Consider the following 27,676-nt stretch of genomic DNA (forward strand, 5'->3'; position numbering starts at 1 on the left):
CAATCCACCACAGGGCTAGATACCCTGTATGTAATGTAGTTTTGAAGTGTTGTTTTGCACAGTCATGCTGACTTCAGATAGCACTAAACCAAGTACAGTTGTGTTCTGCAAATGTCTGTCAAACTGGCATGGCAGGGTTCCGTGCACTGAGACTACCTAAATTGTTAGTTAAAGTTTGTGCCATCTTCTGAGCAGAAGTCATTTTTCCCCATGCTTTAAACTGTCAAACTGTAGTCTTTCCTTTTCGCACATCATTCCCACTTCTAAAGGTTCTGTAGGCCAGATTATTTATGTGCAATTCCAATTTGCAATTGGAAAAATTCTGACCCAGGGCTGACTGATCCCAAAGATTTGTAGCCAATGGGGCTCTACAGAAGTAAATGAAAGTAATATATTCTGTACTGTCTCTTATGTAGTGGTGATGTTAGGTGAGATGGAAAGAGCTCAGTTCGCTGTCCTAGAGCCCAAGGGAAGTATGCAGTGTGGTTTTAAGTAAAATTTTTTCTCTGTAAACTGAATAAATGGAACAGAAAAACAGAACAAAACAAAACAAAACATATCCTCATGAGAATTTTTCTACAGAGCACCTTTCTGGAGTTGATCAAAATACTTTTAAAGTCAGTTTGAAAATAATATTATGAACCAACTGTGTAATGAGTGTCAAATTCCCCTTAGACTTAAGCCAACAAAGCAGTTGTTCTCATGGATGGATCTAACCAGATCTGTTATTATCAATAAAGCCAGCCTCTGTAGAAGAGAATATCAACATTAAAGTAGAGTAATATCAAATAAGTTCATGTATTCACATAAACATGCTCCATAGAAACACTGCTTACACATCAGACCCATTAGATTTTCAGTTGTAGATGAGAGTTGAACAGCCAGTTGATTTTCAAGGAATCTTTAAAGCTTAAAAAAATTTAATTCAGTTGCAAATTTAGCTGTAAATACTGAATTACAGATGGAAGAGTAAACAGAACTTCCAGCTCATCTTCCAGAACAAGTACAGTTAAAAGTCAAGTCATATTTTCTAATGAGATGATCTGTCTGTTTTTCCCAACTGCAGTGATGAAGATGACCTTCCTCCAGCACTGGCAGCAGCAGCAGCATCAACATCTGTGTCTTCAGCATCTCCTGGGTCACAGAAAATGTGCACCCCACAGACATCAGAAGGACAAACACAGCTTTCGCCTGGTGGCAAGGTAAGGTGCAAAGAGATGAGCTTATGTCAGCTGGAGAGTATTTAGGAAGGCTGGGAGGAAGCTGCAAGTAATACTTTTCTTAGATGAAGTAACTCTACATTTCAGAGTAGTTTTCAATGCGTAGTAGTAGCAACACGTTTAACCTATGTTGTAAGTGCAACTGCCAGAAAACATTCGGAGCCCGCTTCAAGACCCAACTGAAATCAATAATAGGTTTGAAATAGCTTTGGAGGTCAATAGATGAGGATTAAATTAATGTTTAACTTGATCTTGCATGCTTTTGTTGTCTGTCTCTCCTGAGTAGCCATATTTAAAATAAAAAATGTGTGCAATCTGAAATCCATTTGGCAATTTATGCTTTAAAGAATTAAAAACAAAAGCAAACAAAGCAGTCCCACCGTAGGATCATAGAAACTAAATGCTTTTTCAAAGCTGAGTTTCTCCTTCATTTTAGAGTTCCACAGATGCTGGAAGTACTTTTGCTCTGGAGCCAGGTGACCTTCTGATGGATTTCACAGAGGCCACACCTATGGTAAATAATTATAGTTTGCGGCCAGAAAAAATGTGAAAGTTTTCAATAATTTGTCTGCAGCTGGAATGAATGGGATGCTATGTGGTGTGTTGGATAATGCGCAGGAATTAAGTAAGTTTGCTTGATTTTCAGTGGTCCTGAGCACCTGTCAAACTCAGCATCTCAGAAAATCAGTCCACATCAAGAAGGCTGAGAATTTGAATGGGGTTCTTTATTGTTGGGTGACTTTTCATTTCTCTCTTCTACCTGAATATCTTTACACCTTGCTGCACTGGTTTCACCAGCCTCTTTTGACCCTTTAATGTAGATTCCTGCTACAATCATAGATTTGCTTTTGGTAGTTTTCTGGAAAGTTTATTCTTCTCAACATGAGTTTCCTTCAGCCCTTATCCAACAGCCAACTCAAAGACGTGTACATGCACTTCCCTATTTCATTAACACAGTGCTGTGCTTCAGTTTCAGGTAAAATAGCCTATAACTTGTTGAATATTAACTTCTTTTTCTAGAAGTATGTGATCTGTGCTTTTACGTAAAAGCAAAGGAGATATGCTGTCCCACTGAAATCAAAATGGTTCTCGATTTCAGTAATCTTGGGCTTTCACCTTGGATTTCCGGCAGATTACTTGAAGGATCACAAAATGATCCTCAGCTTTCTCCAAATCATCCTGCTTGCAAACAGCTCTAATGCCAGGTAGCTATGCTGCTGTCAAAAGCCATTTTTGTCGACTTCTAGAAACTATTTGTAAAGCATATGAAAAGCACAGCAGTACATCTACATAACAGTACACATTAAAATACTGCTCTGGATGTTGCTTTCACTACATGGATAGATCCTAGTTTACAGTATCACAGAGGTACTGTGGGGACATGCCTTTTGCTGCAGAGATATTGTGGTACCAGGCTGTAAATAACTGCATGTGTCCTATTACTGCTGGATGAGAGATGTGGTCACCCCTGCAAGCCTGATAAAGACTCACCCTTCCTAGGTTCTTCTTCACATGCAGAAGGGATGGGAATACCCAGCTGTGGCTTTTTGGCTTTGGAGGCATGTGGCCTTCTCTGCTGAGTCCAGGAGGCCCACTTTGGGATGAGCTCCATTTGTGTGGGTGCCTAGTCTCTAGATCCTTGTTGCTAATTGAAATGCTAGACCACATTTATTAGGAATTCAACTAGTATTCTTGGCATACTCCCTGTGAGTCCTGAGTCAGCACTGAGTTATGGTGTGGGCATGGGGTGTGCTATGCCTAGGGACCTGATGCTGTGGATAGAAAGATAGATTTGATGCAAGGGAGCTAAGAAGATGCTGAAATTGTTGCTGGCATATAGCATTTTAGGAATGGATACTCACCCTAAAGGGACAGAGATCTGGAAAGCTCGTCTCTCTCATGCAATTTTGAGCCTATGTGATTGTATATTCACAAAGACCTTGAGGGCACATTATTTTACCTGTATAACTTCAGCAGGGTCAGTAAGCAAGTTTTATGTTTTTCACCTGCCATAAAAGTCCTGTTCATCATCTCTGCCCTTCAGCCTGGCATAGCTGAACAATCTTTGCATAATGCAGGTGTTAAGTCTCTTAACAGCAGCAAATGAAACTTAAGGGTCTTTCTAGCCCCCTGGGAATCCTCAGTGAGAGAACTGTTCCAGTTCCACTTGCAAGGGCAACAGTGCTTACCTCTCCCCCATCTGCCGTGTAGGAGAGATGTATCTGTTTTTTCAGCTGAACATACCACTGCAATTTGAGGTGTCTACTGAAATGGGAACGATTACCTAGAACCTTCCTGAAGTGCTGGAACACAAAACCTTCCCATTCCAGGAAGTGATAGGAGGAGAGGTATTGAGGGTGAAACACCTTCCTCTGTATGTTTCCAGAGGAAGAGTAAATCAGAACAAAGCAAAGAGAGAAAAAGCTATAAGGTTTGATATCTTTGCCTGTAGTTTAGGTTGACAAGACACAGGCAGACTGAGACAGGTTACATTGTACTTCTCACTATTAAAGATGGTAGCGGCTAAACTGCAAGTAATGATTCTCTGGAGACTGCAAATATATTTCTAATTTAACATATTATACTATAGCATACTTGAGTAACCCACATTTTTGAAACTGAGTCACAGAGACTTTAGCAACTGACCTGCTCTAGATAACATGGGTTTGTGTTTTGTTTCCATTTAACAGAAATTCACATTATAGTCTTTCTCTTCCAGCCAAGGAAATAGCTTTTCTTCTCTAAATACTTCACCCTTTTACCCTTTCCTCTTTCCTACCCCACCATCCTCTGACACAATTTCTCATACTTTGTGTTCATAAACTAACCTTCCATGACTTCCTTGGTTTTAATATTTTGGAGAGCATGTACTGCACAGCATCAATCAGCCCTTCTTGTTTTGTTTAATGTCTATAAAGGTCAGCCTGTTCTCTAAAGAGTAGTTACTGTGTACAGACCTTTCCCTGCAGTTTCACTGACTATAGATTTCTGTCAACTGAGGTTTGAATGAAAAGTTTACTCATAAGGGAGTGAATCTCCAAACAAAAGAAAGCTGAAGGGAAATGTGGCAACATGTGCTGTCATTTGAGGGTCAGATTGTGTTCAGCTCAGCTTTGTGTTAGTGGCAATTCAGTGGTAACATGCTGGTTTTACACACTGTGGTATGACACTTGGAAAGTTGCTGTTAATTGTACTGGTGTTTGTTTCCTACTCAGAGACATGTACAGGGCCTAAAGGGGTCACTCATGCTGCCTAATTTGCCTGAGGTAATAGAGCTGTAAGTTCAGGTTCCTACATCGGGTTTCCTGCAGAAGGACATTCAAACAGCTGACTTCTCTTTGGTGTCTGGACTAAAGTTCTTAAGTTGGACACCTAAAACAAACCTTTTTTTGGGTTGTTTTTTTTTTTTTTGGTCATTGATGTGCGCTGCCAAACTTCCTACGTGCACCAAAGGGCTGTTAATTTGAAGCAGTTTCAGACATACTTCCTACTCTCTGTAACACTGCTGGCATAGAGTGATTAATAGTCACTGACTCAGGTGCACAGTCTTTGTTGTTCAGTGTCTGATCATTGATGCTTCTTGATGGCCTTGGGTTTTATCCATGATTTGCTGCTGTTGCCCATAAAGTGGAAGCTTTAAAACGTGCTGAGGATCAGAGCTAAAGTGGAGCTCACAAAATCAAATTAACTTATAAAAATGAAAGGATTAGTGAATAGATTGGATTAATGGTATTCAGCCAGCGTACCATGCAGGGATCAGAGCAGCCAAATTTGTCTACTCTGTCAGCCTGGAGGAATTACTGTGATATGCATGAGAACCAACTGAGCTCTAGCGGTCACTTAGTCATCAATACTTGGACTGCCAATAACAGCAGGGCAACGGCAAGGCAGAAAATCATTTTGCAGGAGAAATAGTGTATACTTAGTAATGCAGATTGCCTAGAAGCGAAAAGTATCCTTCTGTGCTCTGCATGCCCCAAAGCATGAGCTTTGTGCATACTTTTTTCCTGATTCAAGTAAATCCTATAGTTAACTGATTACAACACACTGCATGCTGTCCTTAAAAACATTACAGCACATGCAGGACAAAATTTCTGTCTTTCTGCTGTCTTTCTGTACCACTTCATTGAGACTTCAAACACTGTGCCTGGCTTATATGCTATCAAGATGCAATGCCTGCTGCATTCTGTATGTCAAAAATGAACTGGATTTTTTTCTTTTTTCAATAGAGCATTATCAGAGTATCAGATTATGAGCATCCTTACTGAAGCTTATTAAAACTAGTCACTTTTGTAGGCTCTTTCTGCCATCAAGATACATCTCTCTCTCTCTCTCAGGTTTCTGGCTTTTATGGAATTGGAAATCAAAGCTTAAGCTGACAGCTATTCTGTTCCAGCTTATAGCAAGCATGATCTGTGACACGGGTATGAATGCAGAGCTTTCTTGTTTGATTACAGAAAGCTCAGTCCCAAGCTCCTGAATGAGTGTAGCAGCTGCTCCATCATGCTGTCAAATACCTTCCCAACCAAAACAGAAAGGCTATATGTTCCAACTTCAGTTTGATCTTATGGAGTAGAACAAAATAAGTAAGAATGTACAGTTTTATATATAAAATGGAACTATTCGTAACCTCTAGTTAAGTTTTATAATGCGAGGTGTACGGGCTAGAACTAAACATGACCACATCTCAGAAGATATTGGAGAGCATTTATTTACAGCTGGCTGCATACTTGCAAGCTCTACATGTTATTTCATGCTGGATCCATTGGGGAAATTTCTAGAGCTTCACCTGCCATCTATTGGTGGAGAAAAGTAAATAGAAAAGCATTTGCTTTTTCAAAACATGAGATACAACATTTAAGAGGCATAAACTATGAGCGTGATACTTCACAAATGACAAACACACGGCCTTCAGTGTAAAACTAGATATTTTATTTAAGGCAGATTGGAAACACATATTTTATTTCAGTACTACTGTAAGCGCTTGAAGTGATCACACTGAGTCTGAAACAACGCAGAATTTTATGTATTAGCACCTATGATTTTGGAAATAAAATGAAGGCAACCAAGTCAAAAGGCAGTCATCTGTTGGCAAGACTGTGAGGAGTATCAGTAACTTGATGGAGGCATTGAGACAACCTTGTACATTCTCAACAGATAGTTGCAGTGAGTAAATGGCAGTGAGTAGTGGAGGAGAGGTAAATAATCTCCCCATTAAAATTAGTTATTTTGATAAAGGAATGCTGATAACAGTTGCTAAATTGTTGTGCAGGGTTGCTATAAGCCAAATGAAGAGGGAGTGCTAAATTGTTTCAGTTTATCTTGCCTTCATTTTAGACATCTTTTCACTTTGGTTTTCAGTAGGAGACAGGTAAACAGATCAAATTTTAATAGCTCCACAACCAGTCCTTATGGCACTGATTTCCAAGTGAAAGTATAATGTAGTTCAAGACTAATATTTGATAAGAGCATTAGATAGCACAAATCTACTCTGCTTGGCTGCAAATACGGATCCAGTATCTCTGCATGCACAAGAGATCTCTAAAACCTCTTAGAGACAAGTTTATAAATGCTTTACTTATTGTGAACTACACAGTGAAGGTAAACTAGGTCTTCCCAAAATAGTTGGGCTGTGTGGTATATTCCAGAATTAGCAGCTTTTTATACATCTTCATTAAATATACACACACATATATTTCTTATTAAAAGATGATCTGGAAGCCATAAATATGACCTGCATTCAAAAGAAGTTAACAAACGCTTTTTTTTCTGAGCCAGCATCTCAGTTACAGTATTTGCATGTTCAAATTGGATAGCTTACATGCAAAGGTCAATTATTAGCAAAACAATTTGCTCAAAGGAGAGGCCTGTCTGTTGCATGTACACCTACATATGCAAATAGGAACACAAAGTAAGTGACAAGTTAAGTGTACTTTTATTCCCAGTTTCAAGTCCGTGCCCTTTAAGTTCGTATTAAAGTAAGGAACAGCAAAGAGCAGCAATTGCTAAAGCAAACAACCTTTATACAAAAGGCTTGTAGCAATAGGCAATAAATCTAGTTCCATAGGAACCCAGGGAATGATTTAGATTGAAATATTGATATTGCAGAGGATCTTTTTTTTCCGCTGGAGAAAAGGGCATTGCATGTTCAACTAGCTAAGATTGAAAGGGGCACGTAGTAGTGCTCAGGCAATTGGGTATGAGACATTTGAAAGGGGGTTGCAGAGGGGAGGTGCTCAGTGCTGCATACAGTGCTGGGCTGCTGGGAGCACACCATCTGATTCAAGCAAATGCAAATTACCTGAGCATCTTCTGGGTTACATAAAGCGTGCTAATAACTAGAGAGGGGACTTGGCACATTTAAAAACAGCCATGACACTCAAGCAGCCAAAATAAGGAGTGAGCCTTTCACACCCCTCGATAGCTGCTTTTCATAATGTACACACACAGAGCACTATAAACACTGATACGTAGCTCTGCACATAGCTTGAGCATGTGGTTTTACTAGTGTGTGCCACTCTTATAAGCAGTGTATTGAATTACTAGCGTGAAATGTACCTGGGTGCCTGGGAACGCAGTCGGACTGTGAGGCTGCCTGCCGCATCTTATTTTAACATTCTCTGAAAAATACAAAATGCTTTGGCTGCTATTCAGCTGCTCGGGGATTTGTTCCATTTGCCCGTTACAGAGGGACACACAGAGTTAGTCAAGAAGCAAAAGGAGAAGATGCTCAAAGACAAACTGTAAACGTTTAGATTTACCTTCTATCTTGCCTTTGATTTAAGGGATTTAAATTCATAGGCTCGATGAATGTTTATTTTCCCTTTATCTGCATGCCATATAGAACAACTTGGTGTGCTCTGTAAATGTGTGACAGATGATTTAACACTTCCCCTATTTCTTAAACTAATCGAAAGTGATTTCTGCAAAAAAAAAGGAAAATATCCAGAAGGTAAAATCCACTGCTGACTATGCACCAGTGGACACTGTGATAAATTGGATGGGACATGTACATGAGCAAGAAAAGATACCAAAAAGAGGGGAAGGTGTTAAGTGGAAAAAAAGTGCAGGTGTGTGATGCTGCAATGTGCCTACTCTGTAATTCACTGCTTTTAAATACTGAATGACTCACTGGCTGGCTTTTAATAAAACTTGTGATGACGATAAAGATGCAATGTCAGAAGATAGTTTGGATCAAGAGGGCACAAGATTTTTTCCTGGAGAGGTGATAAAACCTGCCACATACAGTTATTTTTAGTCATTTCCGTACATTTTAAGGTGCCTTTCTAAGTGTCCTCAAGCATTCCGTGTGCCTTCCCCATACTAGCAGAAATCATTAAATGAACAAAAGCTTGCCCGTAAATCTGGTTTCTGCCATATCACACAAGGAGAGCTGGTCCTGGAGCTTAGAAATTGGGCTAGCTTCCATAACAGGCCTTGCACATGGTCAAGCTCATTTGAGAAGCCGGTTACACCAGAGGGCATTTACATCAGAAGACTGGTGGCTCTTCTACCACCCATGGGCTCACAGAGAAGCATAGTCAGGAGAATGCTCAGTGACACCCTGTTGCCCTATAACTGAAGCCTGTGAGGCTGTTGCCCTGTGACATGTTGTTTGCTGTGCTCATACAGTTTAATAACAGCTTATGAAGAGCTGCCTATGAAACTGAAGGAGTGAGGTAGTGTCACAGCTGCACACATAGTTCTTTCTGTAGGTGGCTGCTGAGGGATTTTACGTCTCCTGCCTCCTTTGTGTGGCTGTGACAGGAGCTGGATCAGCTCATTGATCCCACTGAACACTAACCCCCGAAACAAAGTGATTTATCTTAGGTCAAATCCTCCATGAAACCACTGAGTTTCTCCTGAGGACCAAGGGTGTGATAAAGTACATTTGTAAGCAGTGTCCGTTCTGGAGCAGTACTTCAAATGGGACTGCTGTGGCAGGTGAAATAATTTTGCAATGAGGTCTGATGAAATTATGAGAAGGACTTTAAGATACGGCCATCTGCAGTAAGTGACTGGAGACCAACAGACAGAAACAGTACTGGGGAGGTTGCTCCCAGACAATGCAGAGCACCTGAACCTCCTGGACACTGTAGGTGGGGCAGTGAAAGACCGCGCTTCTCTTTTTGTATAACTGATGTAATGAACATTTTTAGTCCAAAGCTTTCCTAAATATCTCCAGCCACCATTTTGGCTTCCTTCATCTCAAGTTAAGGGGGTTGGACCAGTAGTGCTCTAGAATTCCTTTCCAATGTCAACCAATCTGTGATTCTGTGCAGACCTGAGGATTATAAAGGTTATTGTACCTTAACAAAAAATAAAATAAAAATGCTACCTACAGCCTCTTTCTCCTGCCTATCAAAAACACGACAATTCCACAACAGCAGCTTTCTTTTTTTGCTTGAAATGAGCATGCGAATAAGTGAGGGGATGAGGTAAATACAAAGCAAATAGATTTTAGATTGGCTAACATCTAGAGGGCTAATCCTTAGCAAATCTTTTAGAACCTGCATAATCTTGTAAATAATGTGTTTTTTGTTTGTTTGTTTTTTATTTTAAATTATTGCTTTATTTTTCAAGTGAACACGTTTCATATCCTTAGCAGCAGTAAGCAGCTGTAACATCTTCCTAAGAAGAATAAAAGCAAACAGTAGACATGCTGGGCTTTTCAGAGGTAGAGCAATAACTTTTGGATGTACTGACTGAGTCTCCTTTTCCTCTACAGTAACCCATGTAATAGAAAAAAGTTCCACCTCTGTTCTAAAGCCTACATGAAAGTAGATATATCTTTTTACACTCACTCTCAGCGACACAAATACAGATATGTTGCTTCAGTCTTTTGATAAAGACATATTAATCACTTTTTCTTTGGCCTGAGAAGTACCTACCTCATTCTTTTTTGTCTCAGCAACTGTGAAATTTGTAATTTCTCTTCTTCGGTAAAAATAGGGACAATTGCATTTAGACTCCAGTGAGTAACTATTGTGTATTTGTTTTCTTTTCAACGCACTAATGAAGTGGTATACATGTAATTCCAATTCACATTTTTCCAGTGTGATAGCAAGTGTGATGCTAACTGCTTGTCTGTTCTGTGGAATTTCAATTGAAAGCCTCCAAGAGGCAACTGAAAAAGCAAACATCTGTTTTGTGAGCTGTTTTTTGACTATCTAGAGGGTGTCTCAACTAGTAAAGATAGCAAAAATTAGAAGTAAACTTTCTTCTTGTTTACCACTCAGCTGAATAATCAGAATTGGTAAGAAATTGTTTCTTCTTTTTCTATTTTGAGTTAAAGTAAAATGTAGTTTTCTACATTTTCTTTCCAAAGAAACAGCCTGAATCAAATCTTAGAGAACAGTGAGAAGGTAGAGAAATTACAGGCCAGTTTTGAATGCTTTCATTCCAGCAGTTTTTAACTGTTTCGGTTTCAGGTCTTGTTTGTTAATCAGTTTCAATGAACTTAGGTTTCCGAACAAGAAGTCATTTGTAAATTAGATGCTGATACCTCCTCTTACAATATAAATGAAATTTTAAGGTGTTTTGTTTTTTTTTTTTTTCTTTTTAAGTAGAGAAAAAGAAAATCAAATCAGCCTGATTCTTTTTTGTAACACATTCAATTTGAATGAAAAGTCATTTTCTGATAAGAATTCCTACATGGATCCATCCGACAGCAGTCTCTTCTGATGAACCATTAGCGGTACCCATGTGATCGACAACTTTCTGTCTACTGTACTGATTTGTCCTCTGCTTTCCACTGTTATTCACAACAGTGAGAAAGCTCCTGCTGAGACATATTGTCTATTTAAATGTGCTGTAGTCTATCTACTAGTAAAAAGTGAGGGAAGGGAAGGGAAGGGAAGGGAAGGGAAGGGAAGGGAAGGGAAGGGAAGGGAAGGGAAGGGAAGGGAAGGGAAGGGAAGGGAAGGGAAGGGAAGGGAAGGGAAGGGAAGGGAAGGGAAGGGAAGGGAAGGGAAGGGAAGGGAAGGGAAGGGAAGGGAAGGGAAGGGAAGGGAAGGGAAGGGAAGGAAAGGAAAGGAAAGGAAAGGAAAGGAAAGGAAAGGAAAGGAAAGGAAAGGAAAGGAAAGGAAAGGAAAGGAAAGGAAAGGAAAGGAAAGGAAAGGAAAGGAAAGGAAAGGAAAAAGGAGGTCTGGTCATTGGCTTGCAAGATTTTCATCAGGAAGTGCTTTGCCTTTGTACAGGGCCTACAACAACAGTCTTATAACTCAGAGGAATAGCAATAACAGAAATACATGGTCAGATAAACTAATAAATTTCAGCTTGCATAAATCTCAAATTTTTTTTCTGGTAATTTTCTGGTAATTCTGTGCCTCAACCCAAATATCATAAATAATGGAAAATTATTAATTAATCATATAAGAAAGAAAAAAATAGAGTTGGTTAATTCCAGACTGTCAACTGCTGCGATAAGTGGATTGAAAACCACTCAACACAGAAGAAAGTGTTATCTTCAGTTCATCTTTACTTGTATCACTCTCTGAAAAACAAAGTGCTAAATTGTTTTGGGCTAAGGAAAAAAAATTAAGCAGAGGTAGATGTCCTTTACATCATAGCAGTTTAAGCCTGCTGACAAGAAAGCAGTTCTAGCGTGCTGATTAGAGTTATTGCCTGGAAATTGGCCAGAGAACCATTGCTATGGAAAAGCCATGTCTATAGCTGTTGTATGGCTTGACATTCATCTCACATTCAGCAACACAAGACCAAAACTCCCCTCTTGGAGGAGCAGCTCATAATGTCAGGAAGGTGAACCTCTACAAAACACGTTTAACAAGTTAGTCATTTGCTGTTTCTTTGCCAGAAAAATAATTGGCTAGAGTCTTGCAAGCTCTCTGATGCACTGAAACATCCCCTGGTCACTTTTAGCACTGTGCCAGGTATTACCAAGATTGCATAAAAGAAAGGAGCTGCCTGTGCTATCTGGCATGCATACCAAGGCATGAGCATGTGTCCTGCTGTGAACCTTGTTGGCAGTGCTGGAGATGGGAAATTGTGTGCCAAGTACAGTGGGCTTCTGACCACCTAAATTTGTGCACTCATCTCATGCTGCATTCAAATCAAGCAAACTGTCAGAATCAATAATCGTGAAGCTCAGGAACACACATCCAGACAGAGCCTGTGTGTTTGCATCAGTGACTGAGCTGCCCAGACTTCAGACAAAGCTCAGTCTCTCCAAAATGTCTGTGATCAGCAGAGCCAGGTACTTGTATGTGCTCCTAAAGCAATTTTGCCCTTCAGATGTCTCTTATCTTTCTGCTGGTGGTTTGGAAAAAAGAAAAAAAGGTGTGAGAAACTGTGTTTTCTCCCTCACTTATAGCATGGATGCTTAGGCAGTGCAAGTAAGGGCTTTCTTTCACATCAGCAGTGTGGCTGAAGTGGACACGCTCCCACACCAAGAACAGCCAGTTCCTGAGCTCATGGATTTAACACTCCTAAAGCAGCAGGCAAAGAACTAATGCATAAACAAATACTAACACCCGCCTGTCCATGAAAGTAGAGTGTATCAGCTCTTAGACTTCAGCTATCCCAGTGCTCCTACGGAGAAAGAGTGGCCACTATAGTGAGACATTAGTATTAGACACCTAATTATTCCCCAGTTACACAGTTGACGGGACCAGTTTCTGCTCCTCTTACAATTTAGAAAGGCTTTAAGGATTTTTCTGAATGGAATGAGTTAACCATAATGTCCAAGGGACCATAACATCAGCAGAGGTTGCCAGACAACAGTGTGTTTTGGACTCCATCACATAGTGCTGAGAGAGGCTCTGGGAGGCAGTAGAGCTGGAAATGTGCCTGGCAGGAAATCAACAGCTCCCAGTCTGGCTCACCTGTAAGCTCCCACTGGGATGGGCAGGAAGCCCCTGACTGGGGATCAGTATCTACTGCGATGTTTTCTCACAGTGTGTTTCTTTCCCTGCATTAGTGCCACAAGCAATGCTCAGAGGGCAGCACTGTTGTCAGTTAGCCTCTCTCTCATTTCCTTCTTCCTTTACTGTCCAGAGCAGCATTATAATCTTCAGTTGCCTTCAAAGAGATGTCTTTAATAAAGGATTCTCTGGATCCTCAGCCCAGTAAACAAATTATGGGAAAGCAGAACTCTGCTCAAATTGGTGAAGTATCCTTCTGGCATTCAAAGTGCTGTTATTTCTGGGCCAAATAGAAGAACTCTACTTTTCCTCTCTGTCCACGGGAGAAATTTCTGCTGTAATTAAGAGAGAGCTGTGTGCTAATAGCCCTAATCGATATGGATTATCCCTTGGCTAGGCCTAATCTCATTAGCTATGGGAGATGCCTGAGAACAGTGGCTGTTAAGGTAGCATCCCAATCTGTTCCTGAAAAGATGGAAATAAATACGCTGAGAAAAGGAATAACACATTTACTTTGATGCCAGATTGCGGTAATGACAAATGCAGAGGGCTGTAATGTGTTTTGTGTCACTGAATTCACAAAGTATTATGATGTATTTGATTTCAAAAATGTATATGCTTAGTGAGTTTGAATGCTTGCCCCAAGATTTTACTTTCAGACAAGGCAGAACCTTTCCTTTATTTCAATACGCTGTGGCTGGCAATATGGATAATTCCATAGCCATGACCACGAGGTTATGAATAAATAGGTTTTTATATGTAGCAAATATCACAAAAAAAAATAAATTATGAAATATGGGATTGCACAGTCTTAAATCAAACAAGGCATTGTTGCTTGTAGAATTCTAACTCCTAATCAAATTGATCTCAAAAAGGATCAAACAGTTCTGTATCCACAACATTTAAAGAAGCAGTGCTTTGTTCCCAGGATTCATGTTGGAAAGGGTGACATTCTACTATTGCAATGTCTTGTTATCATGTGGAGGCTCAATTCAGGGCAGACTGTTACAGTTGTGAGACTGACAACAGCAACACATTGCAGCAGTCAGCATCTCTGTGTATCTGGGTAGATCCCAATTCATGAGGGGGGCAACGTTTCCAGGCATGTGCATAGGTCAAGGCTGCAGTAGTCACTGGTGTAGGTCATGCACTGAGGTTGAAAAGAAGCTCAAGTGTCCTTCTGGATAGAGGTATACTAAAAAGTGGTCCAGCTTGTCATTTTATCACTTGTTCTGTAGCTCCACTGATGTTAACCTACCTATGCTATTCTTTTCCTTTAGAATAATGAATTGCACAAACTCTTGGGGATTTTTGCAGAGCTTAATAGACCATAAAAGTAGGACAGAAAATTAATGCAAAATATTCCTCACTGTACTGACATTTAAGGAGACCACAGTTGGCTGAGATTCTGGACACTTAAGGACTTTCAGCCAGATTTTGCTACTAAACAAGTAGAGATGGATCACAATTGAAAGATAAACTATTTGTGTTGGGCAAGAGTCAGGCAGTGCACTGTTTGCATCAATCTGTCACAACTTTTCAGCTGACGAATACGATGCCAATGCTTTTGAAAATGTGGGTTCATGTTATGTGGTTAATAGACAGCCTTTGTTGATACGTACCTGGGTTTGAAATCTCCATTGAAATGACTGAAATGTCATTGGATGATGAGTTGTCGGTGCCTATTCCTAGAAATAATCAGGTGAGGCTAGTGGTGTGTTTCCACCTGATACTAAATGCATATATAGTAGTATGTCTGCTGGCAGTCAAATTGGGAAGTATATGGCTTACTTGGGGCAATCTAATCACAGAACTCATTTCCTCCTCTTCGTGTTATCCATCTTTAGTGACTTTCTTCTGTGACAAAAGCCTTTATCTGCAGAAGATGCCACTTGATTTTGTTGGCTGCGCTTGCAATCTAGGCATCTGGACCACCATTGATTTCACTGGTAAAGATCAGGGGGCAAAAAAGATATCTTTGCATTAGCTGTCCTAGCAATGCAACTAACTTACTTTGTAGCAAAGTTGAAGAAAGGCCACTTTCAGTGAATGCACCTACTGCTTTTTGATTGCTTCATTTCTGTGTTTTAAACAAAGACCAAACAAGTGCTGGAGTCTTTAAACTGCATTTTAGCCAGTACATCAAGACTGTGACATCATTTTGCTTCACCATGTTTTCCTGACGGGATGTTGACTAGGCTGACAGCCCATGACGAGGTTATGTTCTGCTTAAGCTTATTCACCTTCACAGCATCCGTAAAAGGAATCCCGAAGACTGTGACAGCGTGGGCACTGTCATGCTTTCATCACATCTGAATTGTCCTTACTCTGTATTCTTTTCAAGAACTAAATGTCTTCTCCAACACAGCCTCAAGGCAAAGCTACACTGTAAAGCTGATTCAGGATTTTATCTTTACTACTATGTTTTCAGTAGAGCTGCTTGTAAATAGTATATGGCTTATACTGTAACCACAAACTACTATGTGTTAAGATCTGCAAAATGCTATGGCTTCAGCAAAGCCAAGCTCCAGCAGAGGCTGAGCCACATACATCACTTCCATGAACTCTCTTAAGCATCCATTTGGGAGCCAGAGATCACTGGAGCACAGCCAAGGAACCACTTCCTGACAACACCTCCTGGTAGGAAGGGTTGAGTAAAGCGACTCTAAGAAGGAGGAAAGTATCTGATAGAAAGTATTAGTCCTATTGCACAAGGTATGGTGAGACATCAAGAACAAAGCATCTGCTGCCAGCCTCATTCTAGGATGGGTGAATTCAGCCCAGGATAAGGCTCAGAAAAGGGCTGGTATGCAGCAATGCGCAGAACAGAATGCTCATCATACAAGGAGCGACCTAAAGACCAGCTGGCACTGGGAGTGAGATGTCACAGTGTTATCTGCTCAGAAGGAACAGCAGTAGGCAGGGTGATTACAAACACATGGTGTTTCCCTGGCTGAGCACAGAAATCCATCCTCTTCAGAAACTTCATATTTGGTGCCTTAGGGTGTTTTCAATGTCACATTTCTGCACAACTGCCCCTCTTCAGCGTATGTGAATTGAATCTGTCTGCTGACACTGACACCTGGATATCAGTTCAACAAGCAGAAGAAATCCTGCCTTCCTTGAAAAGGAGGTGTTCTGGGATGCAGTACGTGTGGGACTCACACCAAGTTTCGTCAGAGCATTTAGTTCACACAGCCTTTTCCAAGACTGATTATGCAATGGTATTGCTGATTAAGATCTCTGTTCTGTGACAGGCTTATTGGACTGCACTGGGTTGGTCTGATTTTTGCTCTGTGCACTCAGGCATCGATTAATGTCTACCTATCATGCCATTTCTATTACCACATAAAGTGAGTGAACTGGGGTTGGTACCACTTGATCAGTCATTGGAACCAGGAACTACTTCCACTCAAAATACTTTGTTTGGCCATTAGGGTATCACATGGTTAAAGACACCAAAAACTCTTTTGTTTTCACATTTTTCCACCTCATTATTCATCTTTACCACTGAGCCAAGATACGGCAGTAGACAGGAGCTATACTGAATGATTATAAGGTCCAGAATTGTATCGCTTTTTGGAAAGCAGGTCTAATGGATAACTTGTGCTTAAAGTATGTCACTCATCAGGACTGGGAAATGCTAATGCAATGTACTCCAGTAGTTTCCAGTGCTGACTTTATTTAGTTTGAAAAGTAGAAACAAATCTGCGCTGGACGGATGTGACAGTGTTTATCTTATAGCATGTATTTTTAAATAAAGCACTGCAGAATATTCCTCTGGCTGTATGCATGTACTGAGAGCCGTATTTATGACACCCGTTCAGGTGTCAGCAGCTCTGCTTTTGCTCTGAGTCACAGGAAGCTGTTGAAGTGTTTGGCCAACAGTTTGTGTTGTGTTTGGCCGGTGTACAAAGCGACAGTGCAAATGCCTTGATGGCACACAGCCCCTCCAGTGCGTTGTAAGGCCTCTGGTCAAGGTGCGTGGGATAGGCATAAAGCCAAGGGGAGTGAAGAACAGTGGTTGCATGTCAACAGCACAATGCAGTATCAGCCCCTGGTAGAAAGTGTGTGTTGTGGCAGGGCAGTGGGTATCCTGGGTACTCTAAATGTAGGAGGACCTACCCAAATTAAGCACACCGTTCCCTGAAGCATGGAAAAAATTCTTCTTTTTTGCAGCAGAAAAGACATTTTTAATATTCCCCTCTGATAGAAATACCAAAAATAGCTAATTTGATATCAATTAACACATTCCATCTACTGAGTCACTTTCCACCAGTCTCCTGCTGTTTTCATTTCAGGTGGGAATTCTCTCTTTGTCTCTCTGCACTTCTGTTTGCTTTTATGAGAACATACATTCATTTTCTTTTCCTTCTAACCCATTTAAAAGGTGTTTCAGGAAAGTACAAGTGTTTTTACTGAGATTTTAAACTCAGTCCAGAGGAACGTTTCACACAAATGCACAGAGAAGGAGAATGTTCTTATCATGTTGTCCCCTTTCTTCCTCCAGCCTCCCTCGTTCTAACTTGCAGCACAAATTTCAAGGCAAATTAATACTGTTGATTCTTTCTAGTTGTGACAGATATCTCCACAATATGTCAGCCCAATGGACAGCTAATACTGTAACAACAATCTTTGAGTACTAGCAGCAATTATCCATAGATAATTTTCACACAGTTTTTCTTTCTTTCTTTTTTCTTTTTTCTTTCTTTTTCTTTCTTTCTTTTTTTTTTTTTTTTAAGAGCCAAGTGTTCTTTTAAGTTATTAGTAAATTCTCAACCTGCCAAGCTAAACATTCTAAACAAGGAGCTACTTGTCCAAAGCAGTTCTGCTATGGTGGTACACTCTGAGCATTCAAGCAAGAGGCATCTGGGACTCTGAAATGAGCCTTCAGCATGTACAGGGCTGCTGGGGCATGTAGAGCCTTCCTTCCCTTTCTATGTCATGCCCCTGTGACATGACAGGTACCTCCAGGGCCTTATTTAAAGGTTGTTTTGTGCTTGTGACTTTGTAAGACTGTTTTCCCTCCTGTGGGGAGAACCAGATGTGGTTAAGATCTTGTTTCACACTTAGAAGTCTATCTGTGCTGTCAGCTAGAACAGAGCTCTGTCCTCTTGTTGCTCATGATATTTCTGCCGCCCCAGTGATACCAGGTGGTCCTTCCTTCTACCTTGTCCCCTTTCATTTGCAGTCCCAGGTGAAGCCTGGAAGCTCCTGAAGGTCTCCAGGAATGGAAGAATGGCAGATCTGCTGTAGACGGCGGCGGAGGTGGCTCTGCTCCCCTTTCCTTCTCAGTCCCTTGGCAGTGACATTTAGGTCTTGGCTCCTGTTTTGGTCAGGGAGCAGTTCTGCTTTCTGAGCTGAGTTTTGGTGCTACACAATAAATTCATCCCCAAGGCAGTGCTCAGGAAGTGTCTGACATCAACACCACTCTCCTGGACTGGTGGGGCCGGAGCAGGCAGGGTTTTCTTCCTGCTCTCAGGGGCTGATGCAGCAGCTGCCCTCAGCACACTGATGGCTATAATGGACATTCAGCACAAGAAGGACAGTGTGTAGTTTTGAGTAAAATGGCCTTTCAGATTTCCAAATGCAGTTTTACATAAACCAGATGCCTAACTAATGCTTTTCCTTACTTCCTCCCCGTCTCAGTTTGAAAAGTGTTCACAGAGCCACAGAACTGCAGAGGTTGGAAGGGACCTGAAGAGATCATTGAGTCCAACACCCCTGCTAAAGCAGGTTCCCTACAGCAGGTCGCACTGGAAGGTGTCCAGATGGGTCTTGAATATCTATGTAGGAGACTCCACAACCTCTCTGGGCAACCTGTTCCTGTGCTCTGTCACCCTTGCTGTAAAGCGTTCTTCTGCACGTTAGTACAGAACTTACTGTGTTCAAGTTTTAGGACATTACTCCTTGTCCTATTGCTACACACCACCAAGAAGAGCCTGGCCTCATCCATTTGCCTCCCACCACCCTTTAGGTATTTATAAACATCAGTCTTCTTTTCCTCAGGCTGAATAGACCCAGGTTACTCAGCCTTTCCTCATAAGGGAGATGCTCCAGGCCTTTAATGATCTTTGTGGCCCTCCATTGGACTCCTGCTAGGAGATCTGTCTTTTTTGATCTGGGGAGCCCAGAACTGGACACAGTCTAACTATGGCCTCACCAAGGCAGAGCCGGGGGGAGGATCACCTCCCTCGACCTGCTGGTCACACAGTTTTTAATGCACCCCAGGATCCCATTGGCCTTCTTGGCCTGAAGGACTCACTGCAGGCTCATGGCCAACCTATTATCCACCAGAAAACCTAGGTCCTCATCCATAGAGCTCCTTTCAGCAGGTCAGTCCCTAACCTGTACTGATGCATGCAGTTGTACCTCCCCAGCTGCAAGTGTTCTTGAATACAGTGAATTTTTCTGCACTTGGGTGGATTAGGATGTGATATCCATTTCCTTCTCAAAAAGAACCAGACTATGAATAGATAAGGGCCTCTCACAGCACTGAGCAGGCAGCACTAGTGCTCTTATCTAATCTCAGGGCAGACGAACTAACAGACTGCTCAAACTGTGCCATCTGAGCAGCAGAAGGAAACGAGATGAAAAAAAGAAAGACTAAATCCTAAAGGCTGAGCAGGATGGCTTCTTTTTCTCACTCTTAAATTGAACACAATTATGCTTTATTTTTTCCCCTCTATCCCTTAATTTCTGTTTTCAGCTTCATTATAATGCCGGAAATTGGTGGGTTTGGAACCTACAGAGCCTTTCATTTGTCAGGATTGTCTTATTACTGAGATTAAATAAGGACAACTCCTCTAGAGAGGAATTCCTGCTGATAACTAAGCCAGATTATCTGGGTTTGTTTTTTTGCTGGCCTCTGCCTATGGCACAGTTCACAGTGCTGTTTTTACAAGGCACTCTGCACTGCTATGTGCCCCAGCATCCTGCCAGGGCTGGCTGTCCCCATACACCTCTGCTCCCAAACCTCAGTGGGCTCCTGAAAATTGTTCTGTGTCATTTTTCTTTTCTATATTCTGGAACTGCTCTTCGTTTCCCTAATGAGCCCAACCTGCAAAATGAGAAAGATGTTGGCTGTAGCACATCAGACTCAACCTGCCTATCTATCTATGAGCAAACAACTTTCCATCCCTAGATAAAGGATAAAAGACTGCATCTGTAGTGAAGCATGCCTGTGCCTTGTCCTGTACCGTTTGTACCTGCAAGGAACTGTTGCGTCAATGCCAAGAGTAGGTTCAGCCAGCAATATGCACTTTACTAAGACAAGATTATACATCTATTTTTAAAAGTGTGAGATTTTCTTGAATGTATTTGCACAGGAAATTGCAATTTAAAACATTTTTCCTTTGCACAGTTGTTTGTTTACTTGCACCTCTGTGACTGACTTATAGCCACCTCTGTGCTGTTAAAAAGGTATGTATTTTTGCCATCATTTATGCCTCGTGTGTACGAAGCCCGACAATTAAGGCCAGGACTAATTCCGTGTATTTGCAGAAGCAGCCCTACAGATGGCTCTTAATTTCCCTTGGCATCCTGATTTCTGTTATTTTATTTGCAAAATAAACACTATGCATTTACTTAATTATATTTGATGTCATAATTTCAGGTTTTGCTTTGGCTTGCAAGGTCTTAGGGCCTTCAGGCTAGCTGTCGCGATTATCCAGCAGCAGTTCTATAGCTGGAGGTAGTGAATTATGCTTGAAAACATGCGCACCAAAAGCACAGCATTTTCTATAATAAAGTGAAAAACACACCTGTAAACTGAAAAATATGTTTTTTTTCCAAAGTGGAAAGCATGAAGTGCCATTCAGAGCATTTGATTTTTTGTCTTCCCATTGAATGAATAATGTCTGCCTTCCAGGCAGGAAAATCATGAGAAACACCACATGCAGTGGAGCAGGGTGAAAGTTGTTGCCACTTTGAATATTTCCTTAATTTCCATTAACATTTGAAATAGTCTTAAGGGCAGAAGCAACTTCCAGCAGGCCATGGGGCAAGTATGCTCAGGGCTGAGCCGTGGCCATTCTTAGCCCTCTCTGCCCAGGGACCCAGGGACATGCCCATCTGTGACTGTGACCCCAAATTCAGTGATGAAAACCCCTAAAGCTCATCCCTGATTGGCAGCCCACCACTGGACACAGGCAGACAGCCAGGTCCCAGCAGATGCCTGAAGCAAACCACTGTCCACAGGGCTTGTTTTACAGAGCGTTGTCTCTCAATCCCGTTTCAGTGACTGTCTGTCTTGGGCAGCAACTGTGTAACTGAAAATGTGGAGGCCCAAAAAATGTATAGCATAAGTAAAGTTCCTCAGATGAAGTTTCTGTGGTGGGAAAAAATAAAAGGGATCCAGCACTTTATATTGCATGTTTTACAATGCGATGCTCGCTGAAGGAAGCAGGTAATGGTCTGGTGATTGTTTACAGGATTGGAAGGTACTTCGTGTGCACAACAAATTTAATTGCGTCTCTCCGGTTTTCATATTTATGCTTTGACTGTTCCACATCAGGTTTCTGTATGCATTTCTGGAGGGGTATTTTTTGGTCTGGTCCAAGCACTGCTGAACCGCTCTGATTTGTTGGATATGTCACTGTAGTTGCAATGCTTTGCTGCTTTTCTTTTTCTTTTTCTTTTTTTCTTTTCCATTTTTATGCTCTGAAAGTAACATCTTTTTCTTTATCTTTTTTAAAGATAAAGACATTCCCTGCTGATACATCTAATCCTTTTTTCGATCCTTTTACAACAGTACCACAGTTTTCTGTAAGTAGAATGCGCAACTGAAAAGCTGTGTATTTAACACGATTCCAAGGAATAATTTAACAGTATTAGAAACATATGCATTGAGCAGTCCTCAAAAACAAACAAAAAAAGATAAACTCCAAGCATACTTCAGTGTGCAAATCTGTTAAATATTCCCATGATGCAAATGATGAACGTGCCTGCATTCAGATGTTGATGCATACTAGACAGAGGACTAAGGGTCAAACGATGAAGCTCACTGAGCTGCTCAGCTCAGGGATGCTGAGGGCTCATGCAAAGCTCAACAGCATCTTTCCAAGGGAGCAGGGATGACTTAGTCCTCTCTCTAGCAACTGCATGGCCTGCTGCCTGCAACTGCCTGCTGTGCCATCACAAAAAGAAGCCGGATTTTCACTGAATTTGCATCTGAATTTTAAGGAAGAATTACAGTTAGCATGTTGATGACTACAATGGTATCCTTGTTTAAACTCCTGTGTTTACTCAATAACCCAAATCAAATATCAGGCTTAATTCTTACTAAACATTCAGAGATGTTGGGATTTAGAGCTTTCAGTAAAGTAAACTGCGTGTGAGTATGAGCAATTATTAGACAACTCAAAAAGAAGTCCAATCCAAGCCCTGCTTTAAGGGCAGAACATTATGTAATAAGTGTGACAAAATACTCAGACAACTCAGAGAACTGTAAAAGATTTTTGGGGACTTGATACAGTGGACTATGGGATGTGGAACTCTGATTATAATTCTTCCCATCCCTTCCAGTGTGAGAAGTGCTTCTTATTTGTAAGAAACGTTCCCTGCTTCTAATTATAAACCACATGAATTGGCTTCTGTTTTGTCAAATTACATTGACAGAATCAAGCAGTTCAGACTTCAACCGGAACTTTTACTGGTAGCAGCAGTCTATATCCCGCATAGAATCAGTCACGGGGCCATGTGCAGTGACTGGCTGCACTTACTGATTTAAAGAAAGAGGCTTTTCTTTCATGATAAACCTGACCACGGGACTGGATCTAAATGCTGCTTTTCCCCAGCAAAGCATTTGAAAGGCAGAGATAGTCCTGCAGGTGGATCTCACTCCAAGTATCCTCCAGACACAGTCCCTGACAGCTACCAGCATTTATGACTCCTGTTCCTTGTTTTGCTTTCCTTTTCCCTGCTTCCCCTTCACTTTTTCTTATTTATTCATTTATTTTGCTTGGAACAGAACATTGAAATGTTATTGAGGACATGGCTTCTAATTTTGTGGTGTATATGCAATGATGTTGAGGAAAAAACAGATTTTGGTTTCCTATAATCTTTAAAAAGATGGTTCATGCCAGGAACCCCTCTGAAGTTCAGAAATTTCTAGGGAGAAACAGCAGGCTTAATGGCCGTGCTGTCAGTGGGTAGAAGTCACATAGACTTAAGTTAATGGAATTGTATCTGTTTAGACCAGCAAAGTATTCCTTTCAAACATACATTATATGTAAATGAATACATGTATAAAAAAAAGATGCATTGGATATATACAGTAAAACCATTATCCCAAGTAAACACACTTTAGGACTCAGGACAAATCTTTAGCAAGTGTGATTTGCCATAGCACTGCTAGTTTCAGTAGGGCTGGGAGAACTTACATCAGCTTCACAGCTGGTGCTGCTGGTCATGCTTATCCCTTAGACTATGGAGCACCAAACCAATATCACTGTAGCCTGTAAGGCTGAGCTCTAAAAGCTGAGTGGGAGAGGAGGAGTCAGAAGAGGATGTATCAGCCAGTATTTGCACATAAGATTGACCAGGATTGAATAAGGTTCTATGTTTAGTTGGTTCTATGCTTTCGATTTTCTTAATTTCATGGAATTAATGGAATTCCTTTTGCTTCAGAGCTTCTCTTGAAGCACATCAGATGCTTTTAGATGAAACATGCTAAAAATGACAGAAAGCAAATGAACCTAACACAGCCATGCTTTCCTTGGCCCAAAAAATTGTCCCACTGGTTCAATTAGTTTGGGGTTTTTTTTAGCATTAATGCCACGTGGCTTGCAGATTTTGAGGGAAAAAAAAAAAAAAAAAAAAAAAAAAAAAAAAAAAAAGAAAGAAAATTTACTATTCACATAGCTGGATAAATATCGTATGTTCCCTTATGATGGTGACTTTTCTTCATCCCTGCTACAAAGTCTGAACAGAAGTTGCCATGATAGAAATCCAGCAGGAGTGCATTCCAAGGGTCCCAAGGTACTGGCAGCCTGCAGTTGCCCCACGACCTTCCCAGGTCACACAGACACCTTAGTGCTACCCACTGTGGTTTGGTACAAGATAGAATCCCTGCTAAAAGGTTGTGAGAGTTGACAGCAGAGTTGACCTCTCTGTGAACACGCAACTTGCATTGCAAGCTGCAGCCTCTCCTCTTTATTAGCTGCTGGTATTGAGGGTTTGGCAATGAACAGATGGAAGTGAGCAAGAGCAGTAGAAGCTAATCTGCACTTTTCTTTCCGTGTCTGTGTGCATCTTTTGTAGGCAGAGTTCACAGACAGCAAATTGCAGTGCTGTGTGGTGCAGTCGTCTCCCAAGCTTTCACCAGTACCGAAATCTCCTGTCCTGAGATCCTTGGCAGAGCCTGTGCCGACTCCAACGGTGCAGACAATATACACGTCACATAAACCGATATCGCTGGCGGACAGGTACTGTGCAGCTCTTTCACACTCTGTGCTTAAGGGAATTGGCCAGTTATTTCTTTTTCTGTCATAATTGCAGTGGGGAAAATTCACCTTCTTTCCAGAGTGCCTTTTTACCCTCAGTACCAAAAGATTTTCAGTTGCTTCTGGACGCTCAGAACAGGTGGATTTTGTAAGGAAGTGACTAGACTTCACATCTGCTCTGAGGCAAGAGAAACAAAAAGAAAAAAAAACAAAACAAAACCACAAGAACTTAATTAACTGCTGCAGCCAGCAGTGTACCATTTATATAGTCAATGACCTGGAGAGAAAAGGTTGTGCAGATTTTCCTCAGGCAAGTCATTTTCCCTGAACCACGGTTTTCCTTTAATAATTGCTATTCCAATTTGTTTTTTGAAATTAAATGTCCATGGGGAGAAGCTGAAATTAAGAAATATCTGCCCTTCTAAATGAAAAACAGACACTGGTATTCTTGTTTTCTTCCTTTGTCCTATTGGTTGTTGTTTTTGTTTTTCTGGGTGTTTTTTTCTGTAACGTCAGCCTACAGTGATGTTTCTTGTAGTTTCTCAGGGAAACAAGCCATTCCATCTTTCCACTGCATTCAGTTTCTATTCCTCCATCCTACCAGTTTTCCTCACTGGCTTCTTATTTCAGAGTTTAATCAAAGCTAAATTTCCCAGGCTGATGATTTACTGAATACAAATGTAGGAGTGAACATACTCGGTACTTCTGGAACACAAAAGGTCCAAAGCTTATGTCAAATAGAAAAACATTTCCTTGGCATTATGGTACATTAAGTGTTTCACTTTTGGATTTCTAGTCAATTACAACTTTCACTTGTTAAATATTTTTGCACAGGTGTAATTGTGAAGCTGTAGAGCTAAACTAAAGGAGGGGAGATATTTAGATTAGACATTAGGAGGAAATCCTTCAATCAGAGGGCAGTGAGGCACTGGCACAGTTCGCCCATAGAAGCTGTGGTGCCCCATCCCTGGAGGCGCTCAAGGCCAGGTTGGATAGGGCCCTGGGCAGCCTGATCTGGTGAAATGCAGCCCTGCCCATGGAACTGGGTGATCTTAAGGTGCTTTCCAACCTATGACATTCTATGATTGTATGACTGTGATTCTTGATTCTATGAAGTCAGCTTCCATAGGATGTCCCCAGATCAAATGAGAGATTCCACTCCTGCTGTCCATAATGGACACAGACTCTCAAAATGTCTCTGTAATGCTTTCCAAGCATTACCTACTGAGCTCTCAGAACAACACAGTAAACTGTTGTTTTTCTTCCCAGTTTTTGGTATTTATTACAAATGGGACCAGCAACTCAGGTCACTCCCAGTGTGAGATTCAGTGTGTGTGACCAAGGGCATCCAGGCTCTGCTTCCCCTACCCTGGTGTGTGAACATGAAGCAGGCTGCAGTAAATTCAGAGTAGGTGGATGTCCATCCAACTCACACCGTGCTGAGGAGCATAAGGCCATAACACCATTCTTTTGAGTCCTGGCATTTACTGTAAGCTGTTTTGTTTTATTCCTAGAGTCCTCATTCAGCTCCCTTTGAAATCAGTAGCCTTTAGCAGAAGTGAAGTTAAAACATAAGCAGTTTAGCCGTATGGGTTTTTCTGTGTCCTTTTCCTTGCTTCTGTTTGCTCTTCAGAAATATCAAGCGATACTTGCTTTTGAATCAGCCATCAGTTACCAGCCTTTTCACTGAATAGAGTCTGACCTTTTCCCCCCTCTTTTGGTATTTCAAAAATGTTAATTATTTTAAATTGAAATCTGAGACTTATTGTGGTTCCCATAATTGGCTGTTTGTGCATTAATTACACAGCGCTGAGACTCTGAGGCGTGAACTTGAGAGAGAGAAAATGATGAAAAGACTCTTGATGACAGAATTATGAAATTCTCGCTTCCGTCTGATGGAGAATGGATTGGGGCCTTTCATGTGCCTTCTGTCTGTTTACATTCCTCTGCTTCTGTGTACTCAACATAATGCATCGGGAAAACGTGTGATATTCCTGACTCGCCTGGATTCACTACGGTTGGTTGAAATTCAGTCTTGGCCAGACTTTAACTTGAAGGAGTTCCTCTATTCGTTTGCTGCTGGGAAATAAACCTTCAATCCTTTATCTCTCCTGAGATTTTATACTATTAACACAGTTAATTTCAGGTTTGGTTTTGGTAAATCTAGGGCAAAACGGATCAGCGAGGAGCAAACTGATCTCTATTGGGAAACACTGTTCTGTACATATGTTAATAAGTGCACAGAAATTAATGTTATGCAGAATATTTTGATAGTAACATAGAAAATATGTCATTTTGTACAACTGAAAATTGCAATGAGCAACTGCTATTTGTTAAAGAATCATTTTTAAAGCAGAAGAATGATTATTACATCCTAACCCCAGGACTGTTAGTCTCCACAGAAAAACGAGTGGCTGTCTTACTAAATTCCTAACCTTAACCTTTACTCAGAGATACAAATAGCTGCAGGGGGAGGACACCTCTCCACACAGGTATACGCACCCAACACTCCCCATAGCCTGCCTTCTCAACCTCAACCTGAAACTAAATCTTACTTTATTTCCATTAATGATTTTAAAAAACAACCACAAAACCAGTTGTTTAAAGCAATTTGCTACTGACTCTCTACCTTGATACTGACTTTTTGTAACTTGGTGGGAAGTTCCAGCTTCCCCAGCTTGCTGGGCACTCAGGCTTGCCTGCACATATATGGCTCCAGCTACAGAGCCTGGGCAGCACGAGTACAGCTGGCACAGCCAAGGCACTTCCCCTCTCCGATCCACCTTCCTGCTGCATTGATTTATTGATCACATTAAAAATAATACAGATTGTGGCAAAGGGTTGGGTGGGTGTTCTCATCATCAGGACCGCGGCCTCGAGGAGTGTGTTGTGGTATACAGGTAACACAACCAACAGTTTCTTAAATTATAAAGAGCAGTTCTCCATTTCCCCCTGTCCAGCAGTGCAGGATTGCCTACAAAGCTACCAACAACTGACTGTCAGCTACGAGATACTATTCCAACAGGAAAGCTTTTGTGCGTTTTGTATGGCTGAAGATGTATATTTTTCTGTTACTCTGTACACTGTGTTCTCTGGTTTGTACTAAGATAAAAGATTGTCCTTAATTTGA

General features: G+C 41.1%; 1 protein-coding gene across 3 annotated transcripts in view; it reads left to right on the forward strand.

The window, feature by feature from the left end:
• The window catches only part of EPB41L4B (erythrocyte membrane protein band 4.1 like 4B), a 164,887-nt gene extending 137,211 nt beyond the window's left edge, over nt 1-27,676 (forward strand). For 2 of the 3 annotated variants that reach the window (XM_072327651.1, XM_072327649.1), the window contains exons 21-25: nt 1,067-1,202; nt 1,657-1,734; nt 21,800-21,868; nt 24,365-24,528; nt 26,354-27,676. In XM_072327651.1, coding sequence (XP_072183752.1) covers nt 1,067-1,202; nt 1,657-1,734; nt 21,800-21,868; nt 24,365-24,528; nt 26,354-26,423 — 517 coding nt within the window. In that variant the 3' untranslated portion in view covers nt 26,424-27,676. The remainder of the gene's footprint in view (nt 1-1,066; nt 1,203-1,656; nt 1,735-21,799; nt 21,869-24,364; nt 24,529-26,353) is intronic. The other variant, XM_072327650.1, reaches the window with a different exon arrangement.

Source organism: Excalfactoria chinensis, chromosome 2 (assembly GCF_039878825.1).
Source record: "Excalfactoria chinensis isolate bCotChi1 chromosome 2, bCotChi1.hap2, whole genome shotgun sequence".
Lineage (NCBI taxonomy): Eukaryota > Metazoa > Chordata > Aves > Galliformes > Phasianidae > Excalfactoria > Excalfactoria chinensis.